The following is a 25723-nucleotide window of genomic DNA, read 5'->3' as shown; positions in this document are numbered from 1 at the left end:
TTGATGTTATTCTTATATGCCCTCAATGGGCTCAAAATTGGAAATAAATATAGTTAGCTTACTTACGAACAATATTTACCAGCTTATCGGGGACCTACTATCTAGTATATAAATTCCCTGGTACTTACTTATAATAATATACGTTCCTGTCATAATCAGGGACCTATGGGTCCCTGAAAACACTTGCTATGTTACTAATGTCTCTGATATCACTTATTTTATAAAAAAAATAAATGGTAAAAGTCCAAAGAGGAAATAATTACTCTCCCCCCCTCTCTCTCTCTCTTTCTCTCTAACTCTCTAGTGCGCGCGATTCCTTATCATTTTTAACCAATCAGAAACCTGATTTTATTCCATGTGTGACAGGGGAAAGTGTCGGCTTTTGTTTTGCAGTCGAACGCGACAGTGAAAGTAGAGAGCTTCTAGCACTATTATTTGGGTATGTTTTGGAAAAATGTACATGTATGATGTATTCAGTATCACGTTCCCTTATATGCAAGAAAGGAACTGCAGACTGACCTATATTGTAGGATCTCAGCTGTTCATGCCGTTTCACAAATTCACGGCGTAGATTACATTTGAGCAGCACAGTTTATCAGTTCATGAGACATGTGCTGATGTGTGGTGTATGGCATTGAATAGTTGAATTCTTTCTGATTACAACAAACTTTATAATTGGATGCATATTATTTAGAGCTAATGAATCCCAATGATCTAAGAACAATATCGGAGCACAGGTACTTGGGTCTTTGTTTATAAATATGTACCTTATTGGTATGTAAATAAAAAAAAATAATAAATACTTTTTTTACATACCAATAAGGTACATACATGTTTATAAACCAAGACCCAAGTACCTGTGTATCAGAGTGTTATATTATGTGAGATATAGTATTGAAGGAAATTTAAATCATGCTTGAAACTGGGTAGATGTTACTTCACCGGTCCCCAATCTGTAAGATCCACACGCTCATTGAACTATGACATATGATTTACGTTACTCAACTGATAAGAGTTTGTCTTGCACACCACTCCTCTGACGAGGGTTAGTCTTGCACCCCCTAAGAGGTGGTTGTATCTTCGTTCGCCCTATAACTTGTTCGCCCTTGATGCTGTTCGCCCTCATTCCTGTTTGCCCAGAGTTCGATCGCCCTAAAACTTGTTCGCACAGGGTCCGTTCGCCTTATTTATATTGCAGAAAGTTGAATAATGAACCAATGGATTTTTAAAATAAATTATATGTACATTGGTACATAAATTGCACACAGGAGACAACAGACGTATGCATGTGGTCACACTATAAATACCTGTACTATCAAAGACCCGCAGACCAACAGAAATTAACGTCTCAGTCCTTTAATTGTTTTCAAAACATAATGGAAATTGTATGATCCCCTAAATTACAGTGACATTATTAAGTATAATTAAATCAATTAAGCATGTAAAGAGCATAAATATCAAATTTGAATTATTTAAATAAGATTACGGTAATTAAATAAAAAAATACTGTAGCAACATTTAAAAAAAAAACACCAAGTCGCAAAATATTGAATATAATTAATAATAAATGTTGATATTTACTATATACTGTATATATAATAGGGCAAACGAGATATAGGGCGAACAAGAATAATGGTGAACGGACTCATGCGAACAGGTAGATAGGGCGAACAAACCTGATACCGTAAGAGGTTAGGGTTAGTTCTAGCACAAGTATTCCACTGATTAGGGTTAGTTTCGCACCCATCCAAGAAATTAGGGTTAGTCTAGCATTCACCTGGGAGATTTGGGTTAGTCCTCTCATACCACCCCAGAGATTAGGGTTAGTGTCTTGTTCTTTCAGATAAATGAAGAAATTCTGGTGCATCTGTAATTTTTTGCAAGATCTTTCACATCTCCTTCATGGCTTGGTTTGCTTACATGATAAAATGGCCAAGTACAAAAGAAACAACATTAAGCATGCACCCAAGGCTCTAGATTCTCTATAATTGGGGCCTTCGAATGGCCCCGTTCCCAATGCAAAAAAGGTACCTTATTTCCCAAAAGAAAGGTGTAAAAATCTCAATTTTCTGTAGCAAAATATTTTTCAAAAAATCAAATTCAGTGAAACTTGTTCGCCCAAAAACAAACACTTAGAAGTGAAAGTGAAACAAATAGGTTCTATGTACGACTGTATTAATTAGTTCACGTCATACATATTTGTAAACTGGTTCAGGGAACCAGGTTATTGTTATTACGGACTAAAGTAACAATGAGTCATAATGTGAAGAATTTTGTCTGACTCAATAAAATTTACAAGAAAACATCATCTAGGTGCCATAAAATAGACATTTTATTTCAACAAGAGTAAGCTGCGCCTAGCACCACGTGCGCCAGTCAGTTTCACGCTTAATCTGAAAACCACGATGACCATATGATCGAGGAAATTTGAGAGGATGTGACTAGCGACTGTTACTCAGAGACAAATAACCACAATTTCAACACTAAAATTTAGTAATGAGCAAAGCCAATGTACTTCCATAAATATCCTATCCATATTTCTTCTGTGTAACAATTTATTCAAAACCAGAATTGATGACAAAATGCTAGAAAAGCAAAATTTGAGGGTTTTTTTTAATGAATGTTGGATTTCCCAATTTTCCCAAAATGATGGTAATTTTTCAATTTGAACAGCCCCGGCCCCAGTCCCAAAAAGTGGTGTGAGAGCCCTGGCACCACACAGGTCCTGACAAATTTTCATGGAATAAGCAGAAATATTTATTGAGTGTTTTAGAGAACAGGTTAAAAACTTTGTTTAAAAACAGAGTTTTAAACTAAATTTTTAACCATAGAATTCAATTTTGGAGTCAGAAAGACCTTAAATTTCATACTTTAATTTTTTTTTAATTGCTCAAGAGATCTCATATATATTGAAGTTGCCAACAGCAACACTGTATTCTAGTGAGTTTTTCTGGGGACTGGTAAAATCGTTCCGAAATACTAATTATTGACAATCATTTGTTTTATGTGTGTCAATACATGCAAATTTGTTTGCCCACTGCAAAATTTATGCTTCTTGGGCGGTCAGGTGCACGGTTATTTCAAACACTGCAATAACATCACATATCAATCAAGCACATGTTATGGACTTCATTTTAGTTTTCAATAGGGCTGTCATGGTTCCCCGAAATAACCGAAAACCGCGGACCAAGTTGTTCGGTTCGGTTTCAGTTCCATTTTTTCGGATTTTGGTTTGGGTCAGATTTATATTTTAGAATCTGTTTTATACGAAAAATGGTGTCGAAATTAAAAGAATGATAACGATAACAGTGATAAGTAAATATCACAACTGAAATATACTTCATCCATGACAAAATTCTTGTAACGAAAGGATGGGATTATTATCAAACGGGCAAGAATGGTCATGTATTAGCTAATCGTCGGCTTCGTAGTCCCAAACACAGATATAAAGACGTTAACATGGTTAAGACTATTTTTCGTGGTGAATTTAATGTAACAAATAAAGATTTCTTAAGTTTTATTCTTGAAATTAAGGTTTAAAATAGAAGTAAATAACCGAACCGAAAACGAACTGAAAATTTACAGAACAGACCCGACCCGAAAAATTCTGGAACCGCGACAGCCCTAGTTTTCAAGTTAACAGAATAAGAAGTTCGGTTAAGTAAATGTCTTGGTCACTTATCCGAATAGACAAGTAGGAAAAAAAGTTAATATAGAGCCCTGAGTCATTATAGCTAGTTGGGCTAGTTATCATGAGGTCCAGTTGTGGTGAGTTAGTAGGTGTCTGAGGTACTTTTGTGATGGCAGTCATTATACTTATAGCTAGTTGGGCTGGATATCATGAGGTCCCATTATAGTGAGATAGTAGGTATCTGAGGTAGTCTTGTTATGGCAGCCATTATACCGTATATACTCGCCTATAAGTCGGTTTTTTGGGAGTTAACTTTTGGTCCAAAACTCTATGTCCGACTTATAGGCGAGTCATCAAAAGCTTGGTATTTTTCTAGACGATGAAATGTAGTATTTTTAACATAACTCTAGTGTTTAATCTAAAGCAAACTAGCATGGCGCGGCGCCATGCCCTTTTCTCTCGGCGCCATGCCCTTTTTTCCAGCGCCATGCCCTTTTTTCCTTGCAAAAATATATAAATATGCCTAGCAGAGGCAAGATGGACTAGCGGCTTTGTTTATTCAGTGCATGCTGATTAGCCCCTTTGTTTATTTAATGCACGCAAAGGTGTGAATTCAGGACAGGAAATCACTTCTCGCTTGAACAGGTCTAGGCGGCCTCTGTTTTTGGAGGATAGATTTTATCCTCTGAAAACAGAGGATAGCGGTCTTGCCACCTACCGGAATTTTCAAAACTAAGGGCAGTTAACTCCTAAGTAAACAAATAACAGCAACTCTTGCATTTATGAACCGTACGCTGATTTTGAAATCAAAACAAATAAAAGGTACAATTTTATATGATTATGGATAATTCCAGATATTAAATCAATATAACTATATTTTTTAATTGCCGTCAATCAGTTATTCGGTATACAGCTTGGAAAACAAATATTGCACTTAGCCACTTACCTGCCTGTGACTGAGGTTAATTATAACCACGCTGATTTTACAGTACCGTAATTATGTGATAAGCAGTTTAGAAATTTTGATAAACAATTTTTTTGAAAAATTAAGTTCAATAATTTATTATTTCTTTCATTTAATAATTCTTAAGCACATCACTTTGTAATATTTTATTTGTTTGTGTGTACACATGGCTGTATGAATATATGTTAATTTCTTAGTAAACATGTCAAATTATTTATTTTATTTACTTATGCTATTCAAATTATTTATTTATTTTTTATAATTATTCTTTCAATCCATTTGTACTTTTATTTGCGTAAATTATAAGGCAGAGTATATTTTGCTTTTAAATATGCTTAAAATGTGTTTCCTTTTGTGTTTCCTTTTTTTGAATTAAAAGAAAATATAAAAGAAATATTAAAGTCCTTTTTCATTTGTCTAAATGGGGAAAAATCATAAAAAATAAAACAAAATAACAAGAAATATTCAGTAATAATGGAGCGCAAAAAGTGCTAACTTTGAAAATAAATTGCAAAATATCTAGACATAGAATCTCAAATCGCCACATACAATCCATAGTTTAATGTTTGAACTTTTATTTGCATGTACTCTGGTGCTTGCACTTTTTGATTAAAGGTAGGCACGAGGTGTTTGAAAATTACCTGTGTTATCCTCTTAAATCGGAGGATAAACTATCCCACAATGCAACGCGGTTTCCATATATGGTAAAAATTTTGGCCGCCATATTGAATTTAGCTATCCTCCAAAAACGGAGTCCGCCCAGACCTGTTGAACGCACACAGCCACCTGGCCAGGTAACATGCCTCAGGCAGTTAGGGTATAAGAGATAACACGAGAAAATATCATTTGATTGCATTGATTATGCAAGAATTAGTCCAATGTCAAACGTAGATTAATTTGTAATTTAAAATGTTACACATTTTAAATCAGGATCGTTTTTTTTAAATTGATAGTAGAAAAAACAGAGTTGATGAAGAAATGTGAAAAATAAATCTGCTGGTGAATTAAGTCAACTTACAATGTACAGTACCAAAAAAAACTGAATATTATGTGTGAAATGGGCTAGGAAACAACGAAGTATGAAGTTAGTTTCTTTCAACATGTTCAGTGATTCTGTGTTCTAACTTTTTGGGTTGACACCCAGAGGCTCAATGTTTCTAAGCCAGAAAAAAAAGTTTTAACCAATTTTTATATTATTTCAAGTTTAATTTTTTGGTATGATCAGTTTTCACTTGATTTTGTTGGTAGATTATTTTCAAAATAAAGAGAATGCCCTCTACATTTATTATCCAAGTAGCCCCCCCCCCCCCCCCTTTGCAATTTTGTTCTGTTATTTACCTCATACACAAATAACAATATTAAAGCAAGAAAAAAATTCATACCCCAAACTAAAATAATTCTTGAGCAAGTGACAAAAAGATAAAAGATTCACACCTATTACTTTTTAAGCATAACCTTGATAACCATACTAATTTCTTGATTAAAAAAATTTGAATTTAAATTTTGGCAATAATTGCCCTCTCAGTGTGTATTAAATGAATTAAGCTGACAGATTTATAATTTTTTCTTTTAGATACTTGTATAACTAAAGATTTCAGTATTAAATAATAATTTAAGTACATAAACATGATAAAGAAAATATTTTATAATTTCAAAGACGTTAAAAAAGTGCCTTCATGAAAACTTGTCGTGGTGTAAAGTGCCCTTTTGATTATTGGATTACCATGCCCTTTTTAGGGTCTGGATTTAACACTATAACTCCGACGATTATCGTTGAGAAATGTCTGGATGTATTATATTATTTATGTATTCTAAGATTATATATAAAGTACAAATATTTACATGTTTTAATGATTTTATTTTGATCTTAAGTGTATATTATTTATTTGATTAATTATAAACAAAAATATTTCTTTAATTAACTTGTGACTTACTGTAAATCTATTGTCTGTCGGTAAAATTGAATTGCGAACCCGATATACTGGTAATACGTTCAGCATTAATGTATAATTATATGTACTGTGCAATGTTTTTGACAACAGAAATAATATTCTTTAAAAATAATTCAGAATATTATTCTGGGGATATTAAAACTCGATTGTTTATGAAAATGCTTCCCATGTGTAGTACATGATTTTCTCAGGGCGCATGCCACTAAATAAACACAGTGTCAGGTAAGGGATACAGGTAATTAAGAGACAATAATTGCTAATAAAAGATTAAACATAGCTTTATTAAAAACTATAGATATGGCTTGGACATTGAGCACCTCCTAATTAAATATCATCAAAATGTTACTAGCCTCGTTACATAGTTCTTCACCATGCCAAAGAGACCGAGATCCGCCTATGATCGAGATCGGTGTATAAAATATACAAGACAAGGAATTTAACGCTTAAACAAAACAGTTTAATTATAAAAAAGAAAACTAAAATGGTAGTGGTTTGGTTTGTTGAAAAATAAAAATATTAATTACCGATGTCATATCCTAACATATTATTTGAACACAGGTAAATACATTAGAGTATTGATATGGAATTTATAAGAGAAGACAAAAGAGAGATAAAATATCGGCGTAAATTCTCAAAATATTATTTGAAACACATGTTAAAACATTAGAGCATTGATTTGAAATTGTCCACCGATCCTGGCAAAAAGTTGTACCGACTTATAGGCGGGTCAATGGCAAATACCTCCAAAATAACCTCAAAAATCACAACTGACTTATAGGCGGACCGACTTATAGGAGAGTATATACGGTACTTACAGCTAATTGGATTGGATATTCTGAGAGCTATTGGATACCATTAACATTGACAGCAGAGTGATCAGAAACTTTCTGGAGCAGGTTCATTTAACTATAAGCCCTAAATGGACCAAACTTGCATTTATGATACATCTAGTGATGCACACTACTACACTTGCTTTGGAAGCTGGATCTGGCTCAGGGGTCATTATACTTTTGATCTTGTATCACTTTTACAAATACATTCCTATTGTATAAGTGAGACTGATATCAAAAAGTAAGCTCATATATGTTTTACATGATGAGCTTGATCTAGAGCATAACTATAAGCCTTATGTTGACTTAACTTGCATGGATGATGTATCTAGGAATACACGCTACCAGACTTGTTTAGGATGTTGGACCTGACCTACATTTTCCAGATGAGTGAATAGGTTAAAGCTTTTTGAGCAGGTCAATTCCCAAGTAACTATAAGCCCTACTTAGACAAATATACATGGATGATTCATCTAGGGATGACAGCTACCAGACTTTCTTTGATTCTGGATCTGACCTAGATTTTCTGATGAAGTTTTTTATACCCCCACGCAACAAGTTGCTGGGGGTATAATGTTTTTGACCCGTCCGTCAGTCAGTCCATCCGTCAGTCCTGTTTTTTTGTCAGCGCAACTCCTCAAAAACCTCTGCACAGAATTTCATCAAACTTTACAGATATTTAGGACACAATCATCTTCGCTAGCCAAGAGTTTCTGATTCGCTACTCTCCTCATAAGCCCTTGGCATACGGTGTTAAAAAAAGTTGGGATTTTTTTCTCAAGTTGTGATTGGAGTTGATCGACATCGTTCGACCAATCAGCAATTGTTTTTTGTAAATGACGATATTTGCGTTTGGGATATATCTTGACTCTTTAATATCGGTAATGTAAAACGCAAGTAAACAATAGTCCGTAAGATAACATGCCATTCTATGAATAGCTATATGGTGTCATCCGTGCAAAATATGTGATTAAGAATCTATACTGAAGATGTAGATTTGCATTTTTACATGTTTAGATAACAAATTAACATAACTTGATACCTTCTTGTTTATTATTCTTTAAAAACAATTTTTTTTTTAAATACGCTTTTTATTTCTTTCGATGACGCAATCTGTGCGTACCTGGTAAGAATCATGATCACGTGACAAAAACAATCCCGTCTTTTGTCAGCACCGTATGCCAAGGGTTTATGAGGAGAGTAGCGTATCAGAAACCCTTGGCTAGCGAAGATGGGACACAATGTGTAGATGTGCATATTACCAGGAAATTCTGATTCCCTTATTTTTCTAGGAATTTCGGCACTTTTCAACTTAGATTTTCGGCCATATCTTGAATATAGAGATGAACAGTTTGTCAGTGCAACTCTCTTAAACCGCTGCACAGAATTTGGTCAGACTTTGCAGATATTTTGTACACAGTGTGTAGATGTGCATATTACCAGGAAATTCCGATTCCATTATTTTTTCCCTAAGAGTTTTCCCTATTATTGAAGAAACTTTCCAGCTAGGTAATAAGGAAATCCACTGGAATCAGCTTTTGTAATGAAATTTTATGCGAAATATTTTATGAGTTTAAAAGACCCCTATTGATTTTGAGATCAGAATAACCCCCCCCCCCCCCCCCCTCAAATTGGTGCTTTGCCTTAAATAATTTCATAAGTACAGTATATAAACAAATTCATATGACTACATCATAACTTTGTTTCCATCAATTATTTAAATGTGTAAATTGTCATGTGTTGAAAATGGACTTACACTCATTAACAAATCGAAATCACTGAGGAATTTAAATAACAGTTTGTCAGGATAACTCCTGCACTGAATTTCCTGAAACTTTGTAGGTATTCCAAACATAATATATAGATTTGTATATTACCAAGAAATTTTTATTCCATTATTTATCTAGAAAATTCAGCCCAGTTAAAGAGCAATATATGATAAGTGTCTCAAATGTCCCCTTAAAATGATTATCTCAATTTTACTTTGTACATAGCTTTACCGGGTACTTTGAACAGCTATACACGTAACCTTTATTCGTAATTTTCAATATGATTAAAATGCCATTAATTTAGAAATATGACCTCAGAAAGTTCACCTTTTCCCGCCATATTAGCATATTTTGTATAAAACTGCTTATTTTAAGTAGTTTTTCTTTCAGAAAATATTAATCCTTTGTAGCATACAAAAGATTTGAATGTTCTTATATATGCAAGAAGTTTTGATGTGATGATTTTTTGCAAGTTATGCCCCTTTTTGAATAATACTGTGTATTTAAAATGCACTGTGCCATTCATTACCTGTTGCATTGTCGAGTTTTGCGGGAGCGTGGGGTATGTGAGCTTGCTCACTTTTTCTTTTATTTTAAAGAGATTTATTCCCAGGTTACTGTATGCCCTTTGCTGACCAAACTTCCATCTAGGAATGCACACTGCCAGACTTGCTTCAGATGCTGAATCTTACTAAATTTTCTAGGTGATTGAACAAAAAAAGTATTTTGAGCAATTTCATTCCCAAGTAACTAAAAATCCTACTCACACCAAACTTGCATTAATGTTGCATCTAGGGATTTTCACTATCAGACCATTTGTTGGGTGTGAGACTTTGCTTACTATTTCTTATTGAAGCGAGCTTTGTAATTTTTTGATTACTTTTGTTTTCCAAATCCTTACAGTTATTCTTTTTTTTTTTTAATTTTAGAATCATCCTAATGTGAAAGCAAGCTGCAGTTAATCTGTAAGTAAAGTTCATAGCAATATAAGGATAGGAATTCAGTGATATTTGTATAATGGTAAACATGGTAAAGACATAGTTATAACATGTATAAATACAGTTGATATGGACTGAATGTATTCTTATTGCCACTTTCTTGAAAGTGCTGGGACATTAAATCCCATTTATCCATCTGTCTTACCTTCTGTCTGTCAGTCTGAGTGTCAAAAGGTCATATTAACTTAGAGGAGAGATAATGCTTTCATATTTCACAGGCTAAGCTATGACATTTCTGAATATACTATAATTTTTAGCCCACCTGAGCTGAAAACTCATGACCCCTGGGGGTAGGGTGGGGCCACAATAGGGAATCCAAGTTTTACATTGAAATATATTGGAAAAATCTTAAAAAATATTCTTCTCAAGAACCACCGGGCCAGAAAAGCTGAAACTTCTGTGGAAACATCTTTGGTTAGTGTAGATCCTAATTAAATTGTCAAAATCATGACCCCTGGGGGTAGGGTGGGGTCACAGTAGGTAATACAAGGGGGGAAGCATGGCTGAAGTTATTCAGGTGAGTGATGTGGCCCATGGGTCTCTTGTTTACCCATTCCTGTATTTATTTTTGTAAATGGGGCAAACCATTGCTTTAAAATAAGACTCATTTACATAGTTAGCTCACCTGAGCCAAAGCTTAGAGGCATATTTCAACCAAGTATACCACAAAGCATCCATGGGTAAAGAGACTAAAGTTTCCTATGCCTCCTTTCAGTGGGAAATTTAAAAAAAAAATGGTGAAAATTCAGTAGCATCATTTAAAAAATCTCAAGACTCACTGGGCCAGAAAAGAAATCTTATGTGAATTCTTCATTTCTTCATTATATGGGTATATTCATGTTTGTTCAAATACTCTCTCCCCCCCCCCCCCCCCAAGGCTCAAGTGAGATTTTTTGATTGAAATTTTTTTTGCAATTGTTTTCATCGGTGTAATAAACTTTTCACATTTTCATTCTCTTAAGAATCACTGGGCCATTTTCAACTAAACTTGCCACAAAACATCCTCCTTGGATTAGGGAATTCAAGTTTGTTTAAATGAAGGGCCATGCCCTATTTTGAGCGGAGATAATTACGAATTAGGGAAAATTTAATGGCATCTTTTAAAAATCTTCCTCTCAAGAACCACTGGCCCAGAAAAGCTTCATTACATAGTGTAGATTCAAGTTTGTTCAAATCATGTTCCCCAGGGGTAGGGTGGGGCCACAATGAGCAAAAGTTTTACATAGGAAAATAACACGAAATACACACGAAAATTTAGGAAAAATCTTTCACAATAATCTTCTCAAGAATAACAGAGCGATAATTATTAATATTTATGAGGAAACATCCTTAGATATGTAGATTCAAGATTGCTCGAACCATGAGGTAGGATGGGGCCATAATGGGTGATCAAAGTTTAACACAGGAATATATAGGATTTTTAAAAAAAAAAAAAAAATCTTCTTCTCAAGAAGAGCAAAGCTGTGGTTACCAGTAGTCATATTTATACAGAAGCATCCTCAGGTAGTGTAGACTAATGTTTGTTCAAATCATGACCCCAGGGGGTAGGATGCAGCCACAAGGTGTGATCAAAGTTTTACATAGGAGTATATAGGAAAATCAAAATTTTCTTTTCAAGAACAGCAAAGCTATGATTAGTCATATTAATACAGAATCTTCCTGGGGTAGTGTAGATTCAAGTTTATTCAAATTTTGACTTTGGGGGTAGGGTGGGGTCACAAAGTATATGGTCTAAGTTTTACATAGGAATATATATAGGGGGAGGGGGTGTGCTGATGCAGACCATACAGCAGGACCATAGTGACTCAGGTGAGCATTGTGGCTCATTGGCCTCTTAAAGTATGAATATTGCATGCAAAATTGAAGGCAAACACTGGGAAAGAAGGCTTCATTTTTAATTCATTCAATATTACACTATTAGAATACTGTACTTGTTCTTGAGTCATCCTTTAAAATCTTCATTTCCAATTCTAAAAAAATTGCACTCTTCTGATAATCAATATAACAAATTAGATATAAATAGATTCAGCTTTTGCTGATAGTACTGAAACTAATATGTTAAAGAGGAAAATCATTGCACAAAAATGGGTATACTTTTGTAATCTTCAATTTCTTTTATTGAAAACCACACCTTATTAAGCGCACATTGTATTTACTTGAATTACTCAAAGGTAGTTAAAGCCAACCTTCCACCCTAACCCCCCTCCTCCCTAATAGGGTACTTACTAGGGCAAATATGTGGCAAGATATACTAGTGCTTGTTACTGTAAATAGTAACATGTTAAAACTATGTACAGACATCCTTATATTATGGTTAATTGGTAAGGAAGAATGGTATCAATGTAGAACATAACCTCTCTTTGTGTAGTCTATGTAATAATGAATCAATAACAAACATGTCCCATTATCTCAGCTGCTGCTCTACTTTCAGAATTTTATGTTTATCTCGGTCAAATAGAAATCATTAGTGCACTTAAGTCCAGCTCAGTGCAGACTTGGTACACATTAGTGCAGATTGTATGCTCAGAGTTCATGAAAACTCGACCATTTGAGTGCAAGTAAAGTGCATGAGGGACATGTTTAGGCAGATAGGGTAATGACTGTAAACTGAGAGGAGAAATAATAATAGACAGATCAAATCAATACCTGTCATTAGTTTGTAATAACATGTAGAAGTAAATAGGTTTTTAAGCATTGAAAAAATTGTGTGTGTTGTTTTTATTTTTCAATTACATTTTGCTATAACCTAGATAGCATAAGATTTTATGGGAAAATAGTGAAAAAAAAAGAAACTTAAGACATTCAAACCTGACACAGAGAAAATAATTTATTTTGGAATTGATTTCAGCATATCTCCGGAATTATATGGAATTTCAGAATGAACTTTAGTATTTATGTAGATTGTTTATATACACTAGACAAAATTGCTAATGCACCACTTATTATTCTTATTTGTGAATTGATCATTATCCTGATTGGTACTAGTATATAAAATATGCCATCTTTTCCAAAACAGTTGGATTGACAAATGTCTTGGTGTCATGTCAAGACCCTTAAAGGACCTTCTTGTCCGAAAACCAATTTCCCGATGTGCACTGCGCACCGTTTTTGCCAAGATATGAAGTTGTTGATTACCGATGGTGGTCCGTGACGTTGCGACGGGAGCAGTCTCCCACTTAAAAATCAAATGATATACCCTGATTGACTACCATATCGCTTAGTAGTCACCCAGTGCCTTGGTGTCCCTACCAAATCCACCCAACTTCCAGTTGCCCCAATTTTGTGGAACAATCTTGATATTATTGTGTAGTGCTCACTTAATGCCTTCGATATCTATTATAAACATTTTTATGATGGTTAATTCATTTTCAACAATTTTTCACCTGAGAAATTCATAATCATTTAATTCTTTTAATTTCTTACAAATTTCTTCAAAGGAACCCCCTGTAGACACCATACTGGCTGCCTTAGCACGCTCTTCTAGAGTCAAACGCCGCATACGGTGTAACTTTTTTTCTGAGTTTTTAATAAGTACAAACATAAAGAACACAACCACAAAGAAAAAATTAGAAATTAATTCCACCAAAAAAGTATAAATGTGATTTTAATTTTTCCTATGAAGTGGTTACACTTCAGTAAACATTGTTGTTATTTATCAGTTAAAGCATTAAAAAGTCTCATTTTATACTAAAGTAACATAATTACATATCAAAAACATCATAAACAAGTTTTGAAAAGAAAAATGTTAATTTATTTAGGTGGTGCATTAGCAATTTTGTCTAGTGTATGAATAGATATGAATAGAAAGTAAAATTTAAGTACATTTGATTTAAAAGTATTTCATTGGCAAAAGTGGGTACCCCCTGTAAGGAGTTCCATACCTTAATGGTCTAAATTTTTTGTAAGTCGGATTAAAGTGATCTAAAGGCCTGTTTGAAATATGCCTGAAATTCATAGTTTTGTTTTTTTTTTTTATAATATTCAGATAAGTTTCTAAACAGATTTTTATAATAAATTGGTCTGAAAGGCTCTTGCAAAATACCGGAATATAAGACACAAAATTCTACTGAAAAAATTGAAGATTATATATTGACTTCAGAACTGTGTCCATGCCCATTTAGTAGTCATTTTTCACCTTTGTGCAATTCATGTTTTACAAATTTATAAAACTGAAGACACTGCTGATAAAAACATACAATCAAGCAGAAAGATTTCAGCAGCTTCAAACCAGAAAAGTACCTACTTCTACTTTATTTGTCCCAACAAGTGTTCATGCTGATTGCTATTGCCCTTTACGTTCTTTATATATGTCAATAAGTGCTTATGTCCTATAAGTGCTCATGTCCTATATGTTCCAATAAGTAATGTCCCAATAAGTGTTCATCTTCCAGTGTCCTTACAAGTGCTTGTATCTTGTCTAGGGTGCAATGATAATATTGGTATACCACAATACACAAAAAAATTGTACCATATTGTGGTACTAAAACTATATACTTGTGTATTATGATATACATGACGTATAACATTTAAAGCAGTTTATACTTTTTGTTTTTAGTCTTACCTAATACAAGTGATTTCCTTTATTTACTTGTGCTGTTTTTATTGTGTTCACAGCTTTTTAAATGTTACATAATGTTTTTGTGAACTCAAGGTATAATCTAAAACTTCTATCTTTTCACATTGTGTTAGAGAATTTCTCATTTCAGAACAGAGATTCACAAATTAAATTAAAAATTATGAAGGGTGTAATAATTTCATAGGTTTTACCTACAGTTTTTTTTTATAATCATCTTATAGAAAAGTTATGCATGTTACTTAGGAAAGAATCTCTTCACGATTATGTTTTCTCTGATGTGTGTTAATGTTAAGCAAGTATTCCTTTTTGGACATTTTAAAGGACAAGGAAGGATAAGAGAGCCAAATTTGGCCTTATAGATGTAAAAATTAGAACACCCTTAAAATTCTTATAGGTTTTGTTTGAAAACACTAACATAAAGCTTGGTCAAAAGCTAATAATGATTTTTATCCATGGATTTAAAATCAATTATATTGATTTTTAAGCATGCATATTGCATAGTCACATTTGTTATTGTGAACTACGGCATATCTGCCCATCATCCAAAAGGGGATGGCCAAAATGGATTCTTATTCTACCTTGTTCTAATGTCTAACAAGTCCCATTTTCTATTCCCAACCCTTAAGGTATGTCACTCGTCAGCCTTTTAGAAAATTTCAGTCAGAACCTCTTACTTAAAAACTATTTATTACAATTCAATCTTTATAACATATTTATATTAAACAATGTAAAATGTTCAACATTCAATTAAAAAACTGCTCAAAAATTCACAAAGAAATAAGATTTATAAGGGACTATTTCTTGTGGCGGAAGGATATTTAGCAGAAAATTCTGCAAATATACACATTTATTAAATTTAATATCTTGGAACTTTAGCCTCACATACTTTTACTCAGAGAATATTTTCCGTTATGATATGCCTGGAATATTAAATATAGGTCTCAATTTATATTTTTATAACAAAATTTACACCTTCGCTCAACAAACATTGCCAAGCAATGAAGATATATTAAGGAAGTCGAGATAAAATTTACACAGTTTTTTGCCTGAAAATCGCATATTTTGACCAATATTTCAAAATTTACATCACTGACCCCAACTTTTTCTTTCATTATTTTAAACTACTCGATACTTTTGACCAATCAGCACTTAAGTCGTAAAAAGTTTGATACAAGAAAATATTTTATTGCCTATTTAGATTTTTAATAAACCAAATATGAGACTTTTTTAGTGCAAAAAGGTCACACAATAATTTACGCGCATTAATTTGCATGATTTGTTCAATGATAAATATTATTCAAACTATTTTACGTAAAATAAGATTATGTTTATTGCCATGGTTACATCTTATAAAATATGATAACGGTTAAAGTGATTAACCAAAGAGTTACAATTTAAGTGCAAAAAGGTCAACTTAATTGTACTGTAGCTCAGTTAGATGCACACTGACCCCCCATTTTTTCTGCGATTTTGAGTCATACTATATGAGTACTTATCCAAAATATACTTCTCAAAAAATCCTTGATATAACAAATTTCACGAGTGACATACCTTAACACCCTTACTGGATTGTAGGGCTGTCACGGTTCCAAAATTTTTCGGGTCGGGTCGGTTCCGTAAATTTTCGGTTCGGTTTCGGGTTTTTCGGGTCGGGTATTTACATCTATTTTAACCCTTAATTTCATGAATTTAACTTGAAAAATCTTTATTTGTTACATTAAATTTACATTGGAAACAAGTCTGAACCATGCGAACGTCTAGACATCGGTGACTTGGCCTACTATTAGCCACAACCTGACCATTCCTGCTCATTTTGATAATTATCTAATACTTCTGTGACAAGTGTTTTGTCATGGAATGAAGTAGATTTCAGTTGTGATGTTTATTTAGCACTGTTATCGTCATCATTACTTTGATTTCGACTCCATTTTTTGTATTGAACAGACTCTAATATATAAACCAGACCCAAACCAAAATCCGAAAAAATGGAACCGGAACCGAACCGAACAACTTGGACCGCGGTTCTCTGTTATTTCGGGTACTCGTGACAGCCCTACTGGATTGAGTACAGAACTGTTACATTCCTAACTATTGGTGTATTCATTTTGGTTGTGAACATTATCCATCCCATATCAAGGAAGACTGAAATGGAAGCCAGTGGACACACCAGCTACTAATTTCTTTCTGCAGTTTATTGACACATCTTGTTGTTTTGGGTTTGAAAATGTTGATAATCGATATTCATTTACAGATACCATCAAGTTCATTGTTGAGAGATAACTCCATATTAGATTGCTTTAATTTGTATGCCAAGGATATTTTCCATGTAACTCACCTTCGATGATCCTTTTCTAGCTTACCTGAGATCAAAATTTGTCTGTTGTCTGTTATTGTTGTAAACTTTTCATATTTTCAACTTCTTCTCCAGAACCAATGGGCCAATTTCAACCAAACTTGGCACAAATCATCCTTGGGTGAAGGGAAGTCAAATATGTTCAAATGAAGGGCCACACCCTCTTTCAAGGGGAGTTAGGCCAGCATTTTTTTATTTTTAGGTTTACAAACCTGCTGCTCAAGTTTTTGAGTTTTCAGAAAAAAAAATAAAATTGAGAAAAATGGGATTTTTTTCTTTGCGATGTCAAATTTGAGTCAGGATAGAGATTTCAAATTTACTAACTCGTACTTCCGGTTTAAGATAAACATGGCGGGTAAATTGAGTAGATCTGCAGAGTCTATAGCAGCATCACAGCTTGGTTTAGGGTAAAATTTATCAATAGGAGTGCCATTCAAAACGTTTCACCTGTTCAGAGGACAAATAAAATAATGACGACTTTGTTGCACAATGACATGTTGGTGAGATAATTATATATTGGTATTCAAAAGTATCTGCATGTAAATTAATTTCCTTCCACAAGTTAAAAACTGCCCCTGGTAGCTATAACCAGAGACATTGTTCAGGTCTCTGCTATAGCTTACAGTCCAAGCAACATTCTTCATAAAAGGATCACTTATGCATAAGATGTAATGAATAAAACTATGGGAGAAGTTAAGTCCATTGAGGGTGAAATAAGATATAGCCTAAAGAAATGAATAGGGCTGTGCTGTGCACTGAAAATTTCGGTGCACCGCGGTTCATTCTGTTCGATTCGGTGCACCGATCCAGAATTCCGGAATTCGGTTGGTTCAAAATTTACATAACACGTATAAACAAAAATGGCCGCCAATTGGAGATCAGAAGTGTTTGAAACTGTTTGTTTTCATGATTTTAATACTTTTTATAATGATTGTGCCAGTTTGAAATCAGTGATTTAGTTTTTTTTAATTCCACAAACGTCTTTTCCTTTTTCAATAGGGGCTAGTTTACATTGGTATGGGCTAGTAAATAGCCCAACGGGCTAGTGAAAAAGTAGCAGGTATTTTCCAAGTTTTGCTTTTAAATCCCAAATCAGTGAAAAAAAAAATCAAAGAAGTGTGGTTCTCTTGTTCATAAACCTCATCTATCTAATTCTTTTAGCACTTCTACATTATTTATTTCTAAAGACCATGAAAAAGATCGTCTTTTTTTACTAATCTGAATTTCCTCCATCCCGATTTTATGGAAAATACATAAAGGTATCACATTTATTGATTAAATTATTTCCAACTACTCAACTGGTTAACTGAAGAGTAAATATTTACAAGGGTTATAAAAATATTTTAACATTGTATTTGATAATATGAATTAAAAAAATTAAATCACTAGCTTTCACTTCATTTTGGAAGAGAAGTGCAATGATCAGAAAAAAATGTATACTACTATGTTAGAAGGTATCCAAAACATGATTGTTCATTCTATTAAGTTCAGCATTAAATAATTTCTCTGATTATTTATTTATTAATGACTCAAAAGAAAAATGTAAATAGAGAAAATAAGCAGAAGAAAAATGAAAAGATTGATTGATTGATTGTATGTTGTTTAATTCCCTCTGGAGAATTTTTCACTCATATGGAGACGCCACCACTTGCCGGTGGAGAGCTGCAAATTTTGTCCTATACTCGGCACTTACGGCCTTTGAGCAGTGAGGGATCTTTTTCGTGCCAGCACCTACTGCGACACGGGACCTCGGTTTATACGGTCTCATCCAAAGGACCGGTCTTCACGTCCCACAGTGGAATTCGAACCAGCAACCTAAGGATCAACTCCTTACTTCGCGACTCTAGAGCAGACGCTCTGACCAATGCGCCACGCCGGCGACCAAAAAAAATGAAAAAAAGAGTAATTCATTATGAAATGTAAATGGAATAAAATAATACAACAAAAGTTTCAAATTTTATTATGTTTCTGGGTTAGTAGAAATTTTACTTTTGCCAGTAAAAATATCAAATCCACTAGCCCCGCTTGTTAGTGTCTCAGAAAAATTTTTGTGAGGACTGAAGTAAAGGAGTTTTAATCAGTTTATAAAGCAGAGATTATTATTTTTCATTAATGATGAGAAATATTTGGACTGTTTAAGGTTAAATTGAACGGAATCGAAAAAAACTGAACCGTATCATTCTGAACCGAAACCGAACCGAATCGATTGAACCCTGAATCGTCCCAGCCCTAGAAATGAAATATTTCAACTATTAAAGAAAACAAGTATATGCAAATATATACAGGCATGTAGTATTGTTTTTCAGTGTGGCAGCCAGAAAAATTATTTTACACTTAATTGAAAAAATTTAACCCCCCTCCCCAATACTCCCTGTCTGTTATATGATATGAATTTTTACTTAGGTCTCAAGTATATTTTAAGAACAATTTCTACAAAATCATTTCACACATATTTAGAAAAAATGAAGATATATTGAAAGAGTTAATTTTTTTTTTTAATTTGTATTTTGACCAACATCTCAAAATTTATATCACTGTTCCCAACTGGCAGACAATGAAATAAACAATTAAAGGTTCTACCTTCCTATTGTAAGCATTGTGTTGCCAGTGGCAAGGAGTCCTTTAAAAGAGCATCAAAAAAGAAGCAAAAATGAATGTACAAAAGTCAATAATTTATCCAAAAAAATAATTTTTTTTTAAATTTCCTCCTCCTACAGAACTTTTTCATTCTGGTGTTGGTATACCTAAAAATAAAAAAAAAAAATGCTGGCCTTATTTAAGAAATAGTGAAAATTTGGTGGTGTCATTTAAAAATCTTTTCTAGAACCACTGGACCAGAAAAGATGAAACATGTGGAAGCTAAACCTGACATAGTTTAGATTCAACTTTATACAAATCATGGTTTAATAGTGTTTGGGAAAAAATGTTTTTTAAAATCTTCTCAAGGACAGCATGGCTATGATTATGCATTATATTAATATGCAATCATCTTCAGATAGTGCAGATACAAGTTTGTTCAAATCATGGCCCCGAGGGGTAGGGTAGAGTAAAATAAGGGGATCAAAGATTTATGTTGGAATATATAGGGAAAACATTTATAAAATTTCTTCTCAAGAACAGCAGGGCCAGAAAAAAATAAAACTTAAGTGAAAGCTTTCGTACATAGTGTAGATTCCAAGTTTGCTCATATCATGGCCCCCAAGTTTAGGGTGGAACTACATTAGGGGATCAAACTTTTAAATGGGAATATGTAGGAAGAACTGTTTAAAAAAAAACCTTCTTCTCAAGAATAGCAGGGCAATGAACACTCTCTACCATTGGCTCATTAATTCAACTCTTGGCTTGCTTATATCATGATTACGATTAGCACAGTATAGTGCATCTGTTTTTAATTCATTATATTTCAATATTTTTTTAATCCATTATACACTGTATTTCAATATTTGCATAAATTTTTGTCTTTTAAGGCACATATTTACTTAGTTTATCTAGAATTATAATTTGAATTTGAATTGATCCTTGGAATATTCTTTTTACTCCCTGTCAAAAATCTTGATGTTAGTCCATTGCAAAGGTGTCTGAGCTAGGAATGTACAACTGAGCCATAAGTGATATTAATATTCAAGCATCCTTAGGTGAGTTCAGATTCAAGTTTGTTCCAAGTCATCCCAGTGTTTTGTAGATTCAAGTTCAGTTTAATAATATTAACCCTTGGAGCTAAAAGTGGTGCCAAAATATGGCTTTAAAAATTTTTCATTGGAATAAAGAGGGAAATTATCTCTCAAAATCTTCAGATCACCAGGGCCAAGGTGACTCAGGTGAGCCTTGTGGCCCATGGGTCTCTTATTGTTATTTGTTGAAACATGGACTTGGTTTCAATGGCAGAAAGCATTTATGGATAAAATTTTTATACACAACACTCTGTCTTTGTAGTTGAATAAAGACGTCAGATTGTTGAGAATTGGTAGGTATATATATAAACAAAACTGTATACCAACTCTTATTTGTTGATACATGCCACATTTTATAACTATGGTATTAAATTTTGTTAAATATTAATTCATGAAATTTATAAATACCATTCAATTGAACTCAGTTTCTTAATTTATCTTCCATAGATAAAAAAATGCAAATAGATGTTGGTGCACAGTATTTTTAATTATTAGATGTAGTTCCAACAATCTCATAAGAAACACAGTTACAATGAATACCTGATCATACATAATATGGTAATTAATATAAATTGGCATTTCTCTGGCACTGGGCTTTCAATAAAGGGTGGCTGGAGTTTCAATGATGATTAGAATTCTACGCTTCAAATTTCATAACTGGCAAAATGAACTATTTGTAATAATTCTTCTTCAAATTGATAAATTCGCCTATTTACTTCAAAATTATTGAAAGCCTTTCTAGCAGGTCAAATTAATATTACAAAAATTATACAAATGCATATTGTGATAATTAATTATAACAAACAATTCAGACTCCCTTTTCAGAGTTTTCATTGCAGCTATGTTTTACTACATGTATATTGGCAACCCAAAAGTAAATAAATGGTTATATAAGCTGCATATAACTTTCATGCTTTTCAAAATTGATAGATCTAAAATTACCGGTATCTGAGGCATTTCTTATGGCTTCCAAGATTATCAAAGGATATATTATGTTATAATCCTATTTTATTTATCTGAAAGGGTCCAGAAGGATTTAATGTGAAGGCATTTTATTTTATTTAGATTCTGAGTTCACTTCTGCATTTCTGTCTTGTAGACTCATGGAAATTTTCAATTCAAAAAATATTTTATTGTTATACCTTTAAAAAAATTTTCCTGTATAAATCTATACTTAAAAAAGGTCTAACATTTCCAATGTTTTACTGAGCAGTTCAAACAAAATCAATGTTGGAGCACTGAGTGAGATATTGGACCTGTTGATGAGATATTGGACTGCTATGATGTTTTTTATGTCACTGTAAATGTTACATGTATTTGCATTCATTGATGTTCGACAGATACGAAATTAAAACATAATATCGCAAACATGGAAGCCAGTGCAAAATATGTCAAAATAAAAATTAGAAGGTAATATAACAAAACATTTATTAAGTAGGATCTCTGACAAAATGTGTTTTGTTGACCCTTTGAACCAAACTATTTGCCTTCGGCCTAATAGCCCCATGCAGGCAAACAGTTTGGTTCTTGGGTCCGACAAAACATGTTGCCCTCTAACCCCGTCAATAAATGTATATTCCTTTCTTTTTATGTTTCTTATATTGACCTTGTGGTAAAATGAATATTTCAGATGTAGATGAGGTATAAATTATTGCTTTTATTATTACCATAAGTCCATAACACTTTTTTTATATAACTTCCCATCTATTTTTATGATGTTTTATTTGTCAGATGAAATGTTCAATTTACTTGTGTGTAAGAATAAATTTACTTTAAGAGTGCATACAATTTATTTTCCATATGAAAAAATTCCAGTGTAACGTTAATTTCAATGTTTCAGAGAATGAACTTTTATGGAGCCCCCACAGTAGACAAGAGCAGTCTTTATGGACAGCATGGGTACCCAGGATCTGGATATCCCCCCTCCCAGCAAGGTCTGCTGCCAGGGTTCTCATCTGGACCTTCTCTAACCCAGCCTAGGTACGCCAGCCCAGCAGGAGCCATGGGCCAGCAGTACATTGGGAACCCTATGTCTACAACAGCTCCAGCCATGCAGGGCTTCAGTACTATGTCTGGATACCCTGCTGGTAACTTTTCATAGTAACTTTTCCTATAATGATAAAATCAGATGAAATAAAAATAATAAATTCATTTGTACATGTAATGCGTATGTAGGTTTCTCTGCCAGAAATAAATTGCATATGACCATCATGAAGCTAGATTACTCAGCTTATTTGTCTAATAAGCTTTTACTATTTTATCCTCAGTTTATTAGTCTAAGCTTGTAGATATTTCATACAACTTATTTCAGGGATTCCTTATCCCAGCAGCACTTTAGCATCTTCAGCTGGGCCTTACAGACCCTCCCAGCCTGTACCTCACCCCTCGCTGTCGACCATGCCTCCTTCCACCCTAGCCTATCCTGCCACAGCCCAGTATCCTTCCATGACCCCCACATACCTCAACAGTCCCCACCCTCTACAACAGAGCTCCAACTATCCTACTGCTAATCCAGTGATATCCATCCCAAGTGCTCTTACACATCAAGGGGCTTACCAAGGATTGCCTGTAACCAGTGTTCCCAGAGGATATCCTGTGGGAGCCCCAAATACCATTCCGACTGGCCTTCCCAGCTCTATACCTGGAGGAGTATCCCCTTTGGGGTATCCCAGTGGTTACCATGGACAGGGACCTGCTTATCCTTCAGCCAGTCTTTATGGGGGTGGTCAATATCCAGGGATGTAAAATGTAGTGCCACTGACCAGGAAGCAAGATCTGATAACTGAAAGATATATTGGAAAATTAACAGGGTTGAGAAAGCTGTCATAAGGAGGAATATGATCTCTTGCTTCAATTTTTCTACAGTTGATTTGTCTTTGGCATATGAATAATAGTAACTCTCACTACAGTTGATAAAACAATACAATACCCATTATATTGTTTAACCATAATTGAAAAATACTTTATATTGATGTACATATCATGTGATACTATTACGAAAACATGCAAAATAGTGCAAGAAAGCATACAAAAGAAATTTTAAAGGTCACTATATGTATTGTACAAAAGGGTATGTGAAATTACATATGTATGCATATGATATTTATGGGGTTTTTTGGCATTCCTTAAAGAAATGCAAGCAAATGTGCTTAAAATCCTGAGATGGCTTTAGCAAATTTGACTTTAAAAGTTTTTATAAGAAAAAGTTTCCTTTATAATGTTGAAATGTTGCTCAGCAATACATTGTTATGGAAATGAGATGTATATGAGATGCAGGACTCGCACTGATAATTTATCCAGCCATGACTTCATAGCACAAAGGTGCAACATTTCTGTTCAGTGTGTTAACTTTGGTTCTGAAAAATCTTATTGTAAACTAAATCATAAAACACAAAAATTAAGAGTTACTGAAGTATTTGGAACATCTATTTGTCTGATTTTAAGAAAATTCCTTGTGAACAAGAGTTTGAATTTTTTTGTGCCAACTAAAAATCAGCTTCATTTTCTGTCAGCAACAAAATTTTGTGCTTTGGCACAAATTAGATTGACTTTGGTTCTTCTGTGAAGAACATTTGTTAAGATCAATATTTATTGTCATTAAGTTTTAACTTAATGCATGTTTTGTGAATCTTTGAGCATAGCTCACTATATGTTCAATGAGTTGTATGCAGGTTTATTTTATACCTGCAAGTTAGATTTTCCTCATTCTAAAAAATGCAACCTGTTCTTTCACAAATCAGCATAACTGATCATATGATAATTTTTTGTTTTTATTTTTCCATTTTCTTCCAATCATGTATTCTTGACTCAATCTTTACATCAGGACACTTATTGATAATTTTACCAAAGAAAGTGTAATTGTATTACCCAGAACCACAAACTATGTATTTCTTCCACAGGACAGTTCATATGTACACAAAATTCAATGTAAGGTAGCCATTTTGTATTCCTGTAGAAAACAGGTGTAATAATTTTCTGTGCCAGCGATGTGTTTTCCTCAGCAAGATATACCATGTATGTCATGATTTTTGGATGCAAACATTGTACAGCTTTTTTATTTTTATATCATTTTTTTTCCAGTTTTCTTTACATGACCTTTTGAAACCTGTCAGCTTTTTAAACTTAAGGCCATTTTTATACAGCAATTTTTAATTTAGACTGGTTGTTTTTCCCAGTATACAGCACTTTATGTTATTATAACAATGTTGTATCAATAAAAGTTATTTCGGATTAATTGAATATTTTTTCGTGAATTTGAAATAAAGGAAACCTGTTGGACTGTCATTTATTCCAAGACATAAACTGGGTTCTCGACTTGCTTTACATTCAAACCTCATTATCTTGAACTCAATGGGACCAAGAAAAAACTTTGAGATATATCCAAGATTTTGAAATATGGAGTGTAAAATACTTAAAGAATAAGTGGTTGGGATTTCTAAATCACTTAAACATATCCAAGGTACATATATTGGTTATTACGATACCGAAGTTGAACTGTATATCTTATCAAAATGATATACAGTATAAAAATATATTAATTAGTATAATATAATGACACTACATGTATTAGCAAGAAAATGTGAAGTACTAAACTCTGAAATAATTTGGATAATGAAATCAAAATTTTCAATGTGTTTGAATTTGTGTATTATAAAAATCTGTCAGATTTTATGCATATATGTTAAATGGAACTAGAAATATTTAAAATCAAAATTTTGACTTAAGTCTATTATCAATTTATGGTCTTTAGGCCTGGTCACCTTTAAATTAAGTATTACATGTATTATTATTATTAGTAGTAGTAGTAGTATATTGCAATATGATATTCACAGTCGGGTAAAGGTGGGGGGGGGGTTATTTGCTGAGCATTTGAAGATTGTACAATAGTACTTCAGAGCAAGATGAGAAAAGTGAAGTAATCGTGAATTAAATACAAATGTACTTAATTGCCTTCAGTATCAAGTAGCCGACCCTATTTC

The 25723-nt window shown here is 33.3% G+C and overlaps 1 protein-coding gene across 2 annotated transcripts; it reads left to right on the top strand.

Annotated features, from left to right (window-relative positions):
- Window positions 1-377: 377 nt before the first annotated feature.
- Window positions 378-24978, top strand: LOC133205746 (soluble scavenger receptor cysteine-rich domain-containing protein SSC5D-like). Of its 2 annotated transcripts, XM_061341616.1 has the most exons (5): window positions 390-439; window positions 10076-10111; window positions 21007-21037; window positions 22585-22831; window positions 23056-24978. In XM_061341616.1, exons 4-5 carry the CDS (start codon window positions 22588-22590, stop codon window positions 23487-23489), a joined length of 678 nt encoding a protein of 225 aa, XP_061197600.1. In that variant the 5' UTR covers window positions 390-439; window positions 10076-10111; window positions 21007-21037; window positions 22585-22587; the 3' UTR covers window positions 23490-24978. The 2 variants fall into 2 exon arrangements, with proteins under 2 accessions (XP_061197599.1, XP_061197600.1); XM_061341615.1 differs by lacking the exon at window positions 21007-21037 and having other exon boundaries at window positions 378-439.
- The last annotated feature ends 745 nt before the right edge of the window (window positions 24979-25723 follow it).

Source organism: Saccostrea echinata, unplaced genomic scaffold, assembly GCF_033153115.1.
Source record: "Saccostrea echinata isolate AGI-Se365-2 ecotype Australia unplaced genomic scaffold, CSIRO_AGI_Sech_v1 ptg000054l, whole genome shotgun sequence".
Taxonomy (NCBI): Eukaryota; Metazoa; Mollusca; class Bivalvia; order Ostreida; family Ostreidae; genus Saccostrea; species Saccostrea echinata.
This window is presented reverse-complemented; position numbering and strand designations above follow the sequence as displayed.

Excerpts from the sequence above, each read along its gene's own strand:
- LOC133205746 (XM_061341615.1), top strand. The coding sequence starts at position 22,588 with ATGAACTTTTATGGAGCCCCCACAGTAGACAAGAGCAGTCTTTATGGA. Across the intron at positions 22,832-23,055 it reads TATGTCTGGATACCCTGCTG|GGATTCCTTATCCCAGCAGC; the intron begins GTAACTTTTCAT and ends AACTTATTTCAG.